We start from the raw sequence: 7,198 nt of genomic DNA, 5'->3' as shown, positions 1-7,198 counted from the left end.
TAAAGCTGAGGGATTGTAGTGGGAGAGTCATGTTGGAGAATCTGGAAATCTGTGATTTTCTTCCCATCTAACATACTGCGTGCATGAAAAAGTTCAGTTAAGTCGAAATTGACCAGACCAAGTGTTTTTTAATGACATAACAAGATCTTGTTATTATTTCAAAGCACTTAATGCAAGAGCTCAGTTCACAACTATTTTATCAGCTGAATAAACAACTAACCTACTTACATCTAGTGAAAGCAGATTAGCCACAACTACAGCCTGACCTGTAAGTCTCTTCTGTGGGAAATCTGTGGGAATTTTTAAACATTGGACAGACCAGACAGAGAGGTATAGTACACTTTCACAACTCTTATTTCCTTCTGAATGTTTCATATATGTGTGATCTTTCCTGGACTTGTGGCTCTGTTCTTACAGGACTCATATAATGTGTGTGGATGAGCACCTTGTTACCTTAAAATTATTAGTTAGGGCATCAAGACACAAAATTTAAATACAACTAGAAAGCTTTAGTTTATGTTCATGTACAAAAACATTCATCTCAAAAGACTTGAAAGTTAGCTACTGGCTAATTTCTACCTGCAGTCTTTGGGGAGCTAAACATGAATTAAATACAACATACCTGATTTAATACAGTACAAACAGAGACTAATATTAATGCTAAAACAATATAGTTTAACCAATATCATTACCATCATATATAATCCTCATAACTCTGTTTGCTTTGGTTTTTAGTTTTTGAAACAGTTTGAAAATGCCAGCTACCCTTTGCATTGTAAACATGACAAATGAACCAAAAGAAATGGTCCAAAAATACTTGGGATATACCTTCTTGCATTATTGTACTATGAAGTTCATTTTGTATTGTACTATAAAGTACATTTATCCTTCTGTTATAAGGTTTCAGTGTCAGGGATACACCATATATCCAAAATTTTGTGGACACCCGCTTATCCAACATTTTTTCTAAAGGGTATTAAAAGAGAGTCTTTCCTCCTTTGCTGCATTCAGCCACAAGAACATTAGTGAGGTTGGGTACTGACATGGATGATTAGTTCTGGGTCACAAACTCCACTCCAACTCATCTCAAAGGTATTGGAAGGAGCTCCACTCCAAAGAACACAGTTCCACTGCTCCACAGCCCAATGCTGGGAGGCTTTATACCCCTCCAGTTGACACTTGGCACTAGACATTGTGATATTAGGTTCATGTACAGCTGCTTAGGAGCATCCCAATCTATTGGCAATGCTTGTCTATAATGATTATGCCTTTTAAAGTGGTTGAGTTTACTGATTAAAAGGGATGTCTGGATACTTTCGGACATATAGCATCTCACAACAGTGACAAAGTGTTGGTAAAAGTTGCATAAGGCCTACTGTCACAAGAGTCAATACTGAAAGATGATCTGTTTTGAGTGCTCCTCAAATAGTGTGAGAAACTAGTTAGCATGTCATAACTGTAGAGTGTAAATATGTGCTTGTAAATGAGGTTACATATATATATATACATATATATATATACATATATAGATATATATACATATATATATATGTGTGTGTATATATATATATATGAAGTATACACTTGGGAGTAGGCTTTTCTGGGCTGATATCTCTGCAGCGGGGAGGTGATGGTGCTGCTGTATCTCTGCGGCTGTCAGCCAAAGTTTAGTTCTGATGGGAGACTCTGGGAGAGCGGCTAGGGGGAGGACTATTAGCCTTCATGGAGAAAGAGTTTAATTAATAACCACTGTCCCCTTTCCCCATGACCCCATCCGCTCACAGTGCTGCCTAGACTCCTAACAGAAGCACTTATATGCCTCTACCCAAACACTGATGCTTCCAAATCTCAAGTTCCACAGGGCAGTAGAGTGTGTGAAGCAGTTCGAGGAGAGAAGAGTAAAAAGTAGGTAAGAAAATAACTTTTTATATATTTAACACAAATGAATCAAAAAGTCAACCACAGTGGCTTAAAAATATATTTAAGAATTATGGATTGGAATGGCGCCACTGTTTGTCAGTCTGTATTGGGAATACCATTTGGAACCTTTGGGAAATTAAACAAGGTTGACTAGCGTGTTTGTGCTGTTGAATTATGAGGAAGTTTCTCATTCGTGGCTGTGATGTGACTGTGATTCAGCATTGCAGCGGTTTGAGGCCTGGAGCCATAGCAAATTACTGTGCTGCCGTTGTGGGGTTTGCCATGTTTTAAGAATAGAGGAGAAGTAGCAAGATACACAAGCTTAAATGTCTTGGCTGAAGTCTTGATGAGTCATACAGCATTAAAAAAGCAGTGAAAAGAAACGAGAAGCTGTAAAATATCATACAAAATTGCTATTTATACTATACTTCAATCTTGTAAACTGTTGTTTCATATTCCTTGAAAACCTGTTGTAAAAATGAAATATCTGAAATATAAATTAGCCAGTATAACTGTAGCCATCTAAACAGACGTTTCAAAAATGCCTTTTGCCAGATATGTCGAAATGCAACACGTGTGTTTTGTTCCAAATTCCATGAATAGATACACCAAATGGCAAAAAATGTCTTATAAGCTTTAACAATCTGCATGTAAGATATTATATTATTAACAAAAAATCAGCAAAAGCTACATACTTGCCTCCTAATTTGGCCTAATGGCCTTGTGGCCACTACCAATACACTTGCTAAACTGATATTTAGTGCAGTGGGCAGTCCAGCAGTTCTTTAAAGCTTAATCACTGACCAGTAAGGACAGGTCAAAAGGTGCTGCAGCCTTGACCTATCATTAGATAGATCAATAAAAATGCTGAAATTGCATCTGAGACATGTAATAAGCTATTGTTTGATGTGTTGCACTTTAATCATGGTAAAGCAGCGAAACTCTATTACAGTCTTTACTGTTGACAATGTTGCTTGTTATGCAGTATCTAAGCAAAAGGTCACTTATACTGAATTTCAAATCATTCTGATAGGTGCAGTCGAGTTTAGGAACAGTATGAGGCAATGTCGTATTTTGAATCATACCTGAGACTTGCTAGGACTGAACTCGTATTTGCTTTACAATGGGTAAAGTCACTGAATCATTGTTCTATGAAGTCTCTAAATACTAGAACAAATGTTCACGCCATTCCACCACACTCCATTCTGTCTTGAAGAAAACAGACTATTTATTGCTTCTTTGATGTACCATAAACAAATTATAATCAGAGGCAGATAAAGCATAATATACCACTGTACCACTGCACAGCTTCCAGTAATTTCTTCAGTATTGTTATCATCGCTGAGTCACCACACTATTCCAAATAGCCCTTCAAGCAAGCAATATGATTTTTCATGTATAAATAGTTCATTATGTGGTAATAATATAAAGTGAAGCTGTTAATCATTGATACTGTGCAAGAAAAGGTAAATGAAAGTTAAATCATTGGTATTCTTTAGTAAGAAGGGTTCATGTTTTCAACTAAATTTAGCTTGTTTTTGGTGTGTAAGTGGCTGCATTTTTGTTGGTCTATACAAAGAACAGATACGTCTTGTAGGCTTCATGGACACTCAAAGTAGAATATTTATCATCATCAAAACATTTATCATCCAGATTTTCATATATTATATATATTGTTATTATTTATTGGATGGTATCTGTAAACACTGGGCTTCGTCAAGGAGAGCTTTGGAAATGGTTAAGCCTTAGAAAATGTTGTAGTATCCACTGAGAAATATCTGATACACAACTGGTATGCCTGTCAGCAGTGTTTTGATGAGATTATCAGTAGAGGTAACATACAAACAGAAAAACAGAGGCCGTAAGATTGAACCTTGTGGGACTCCACAAGAAATGTTACAATTTTTTTTAATTCCTCAGTGAATTCTGTCTATTAATTAAATTTGATTGAAATCATTCTTAAACTGTGCCTGACAGGCTTACGTAGTCTTCAAGATGGGGAATTAGAATCTTGTGATCAATGGTATCGTAAGTAGGGCTGCATATTGTCAGCAGCTTCACAATACAATACATATTACAATACAATACAATACAGTGACAAAACACACCAGATGTAGAGCAGACACTATTGGTCAATGTTTACCTTATAATTTGTTTTGAAAACTACAGTTATAATGAACAGAAGGTAAAAAAGAAGAGAAAATCAGTAACAAGATGGATGTACAAAGATTTCATGAAAAAGTCATACAGAAGCCTAAAGACACAAACAGAAGACAAGATATTTTGGTGAAACACTATCCATAAGGTCACCAGGAGTCAGAACTGACTTGACAGCATGTAGTAATAATAAAAATAATAATAATAATAATATAATAAATATAAATAAAAAAACAACAACAACAACAATAATAATAATAGGAAGAAGACGAAGAAGAAGAAGAATGAACGAATAAATAAAGTTGGGAAAATGGTAATTACGTAGTAAACATGTGTAATAATACATGTTTACTATGTGCTGGATGCTGTAAAATGTTGCCAAACTTAGTATTTGTTTCACTCACACATTAAAGCATTGAGAAGGCGGCACTGTGGTGCAGTGGGTAGTGCTGTCACCTCACAGCAAAAAGGGTCGGGTTTGATTCCCTGCCTGGATGACCAGGGTCCTTTCTGTGTAGAGGTTTCCTGTTCTCCCTGTGTCTGAGTGGGTTTCCTTCCACATGTTCAAAGACATGGAGTCAAGCCAATTGGAGACACTAAATGTCTGTGTGATCCTGCCTTCTGCCCAGTGAACACTGGGATAGGCTCCTGCAACCTAGGATGCTGGTGCTAAGCAGCTTAAAAGATGAATGAATTAAAGCTATAGATTTTGATATAACCATCTGTGATATATGTTGCTGCATCAATATTTTAAACACAGCCAAAATTAATAGAGAGTTTGCATGGATTATGTTATGATCGAGGCATTAATTGAAATAGCAACAATGCAAATATAAACAAAATCTTCAGTTATAGCGTAATTTCTGTTGGGGTGGTGTCTGTCCCAAACACTAATCCCCAAATTTTTGTTTTTTCTTCAGTGTTGATCTTTCTGGTTTCTTTTAAAGCAAAGTTGAACAATTTTACTGTATCATGAGTTTAATTTTTATTTTATAGAGATTATATAAGCTGTGTGTGCGCAATTAAACACCTGTGTCAGCAATGAGTGCACATTAAAGTAGCTGAATTCACTAATTAGAAGGATCGTCTGGATACTCTTAGTATCCAGTAGTAGTGTAGTGTAGTTTCCATGTTTTAAAGACTTTGCTGAGTCCACACTGAAGAAATGAGACATACTTTTTTCTATATTTATTTTGCACTGATGTAATTCATTATTGTTGCCTTTCAGGATTGATGCCATTAATTCTATTCTGCACCGAAGAACTAAACTGTAATTGGAACTGGACCCTGGGGTCAACACACAAGTGTCTGGATGAATGAGTGGGTGGGCCCTGATGTCAATGTGGTGGGACCTTTGCAGATCCCACCCAATGATGGGTTCCCCATGCCAGAGAGCTCCCATTTTTTTGGTAAGGAAAGCTTTGATTACAAGACTTTTCAGCAACACTGAGAAAATGGGTGCTTTGAATCACATAATGTATCAGTCGATTGTACATGGATAAAGTACATCATCTCAACATAATTGCAGTCTCTCACCTTTTAGCTTACATACAATACTATGCAAAAGTCAGAGACCCCCTTTTATTAGATTATTATTTCTGATAAGATTAGATATAAAATAATCCACTTGAATAATGAAGGGGAAAGTCAACAATAAGTGAAAAAACAGGAGCTTCCAAAACAGAGTTCAAAATATTATTAAAACATAGAGAGGAAATGGGACTCCTAACAACCATGCAAGATCTGGTATACCACCAAAAATTCCACCATCGGATAAACAGTACTGAAAGCTTTCATTGTTGAGATAGAGGAGAGGATCAAGGTCCACTCTTGCCTCAGAACTGAAAAAATCCACAGGAGTTTCTGTCCATCCTTCCACTGTGATAAGACAACTCAACACAATGAGTCTGAAAGGATGTGTAGCTGCCAAGAATCCCTTACAGAGAGACAAAAAAAGAAGAAAATTTGCAAGTCAAACAAAGAAGCTGCTGGTGTTTTCAGTACAATGGACTGACCACCCCAGATTCCAGACCTCAACATCACTGAATGTGTTTGGGATTATTTGGATTGTGAGAAGCAGAAAATGCAACCAACTTCTAAGACTGAACTTTGGAGGTGTGGAAAAATATCCCTGCAGACTTTTTGAAAAACTGAAAGCAAGCTGTAATAAAGGCAAAGTGTGGACACACTAAATACTGAAAAATGGCATTGTATTTCATTGTTGAAGCTTCTGTATAATTTCTGTTTAATATATCTTTTCTGTTGTTTTTTATGCTGAAGAAGAATGACTTAAAGGCCATTTTGACTAGAAATAAGATAAATGAAGGGTGCTTTCTGACTTTTGCAAAGTAGTGTATTGTTTGGAAAGAATTGATGCAGCATGTTTAATGTCATACCATCAGTGTTTTTAGTGAACATGATCTAGGGATAAATTTGTGGTGGTGATGAAGACATATATTAAAGACAGACATACAAGACCTGATACTGAACTCAGAGCCATTGGGCCAACATACTAGTGCAACATTTCCCTTAAATTAAACTGAACCATCAGTAGATAGACTTATTACCACCTTTTATATTAAGCCTGATATTAACATGCTCTGTGTCTGCATACGTAAAGGTGACTTTGCATTATGATCCAGCTACCTGTAATAGAGACATAGAAATGTGACTGTCAGGTTAATAAGCAACTGTAGCAACCTTTGCTCCCCTTGGCACACTTGAGGCAAGATTTAAGGCATCATAGAGCGACAAGGTTTTACAAAAAGACGGGTGATTTTCAGCAGCGAGAAACAGGGAGTTGCTTTGACAAACTGAAAGAATGATTGCGGATGGTCAGTGTTTGGGCCAGAAGCAAATCACTGGTATCCACTCTGGGTCCTGCTGAAATGTCCATGGGGCAGGTGAAGACTTCAGGTTGGTACAAACTGTCTTGTAGAGAGTTTGAAGGAATCACTGTTAAATGGTGTGCTTGGTAACTTGATCATTTAATTGACGTAGCTCAGCTGTGGTGGTAAGCAGCTGTTTCAGGTAGTCGTTACATTCTGCGGATACTAATTTTGCAAATATTATATTTTGTTAAGATTAACATGTATGATAATCTTGCATGGGCTGTTTAGGC

At 36.7% G+C, this 7,198-nt stretch overlaps 1 protein-coding gene across 5 annotated transcripts in view; it reads left to right on the top strand.

Annotated features, from left to right (window-relative positions):
- Positions 1–7,198, top strand: part of nr1h4 (nuclear receptor subfamily 1, group H, member 4) — a 29,092-nt gene continuing 21,894 nt past the window's right edge. Inside the window, exons 1-3 of one of the 5 annotated variants that reach the window (XM_036585688.1) lie at positions 1–330; positions 1,785–1,909; positions 5,306–5,486. In XM_036585688.1, coding sequence (XP_036441581.1) covers positions 5,390–5,486 — 97 coding nt within the window. In that variant the 5' untranslated portion in view covers positions 1–330; positions 1,785–1,909; positions 5,306–5,389. Of the gene's footprint in view, positions 331–1,728; positions 1,910–5,305; positions 5,487–6,412; positions 6,994–7,198 lie in introns of those variants that run through there. The other 4 variants (XM_036585690.1, XM_036585689.1, XM_036585687.1 and 1 more) reach the window with 4 other exon arrangements.

Source organism: Colossoma macropomum, unplaced genomic scaffold, assembly GCF_904425465.1.
Source record: "Colossoma macropomum unplaced genomic scaffold, Colossoma_macropomum, whole genome shotgun sequence".
NCBI classification, from domain to species: Eukaryota; Metazoa; Chordata; class Actinopteri; order Characiformes; family Serrasalmidae; genus Colossoma; species Colossoma macropomum.
Note: the sequence above shows the minus strand (reverse complement) of the source record. Positions and strands in the feature narration are given on the sequence as shown.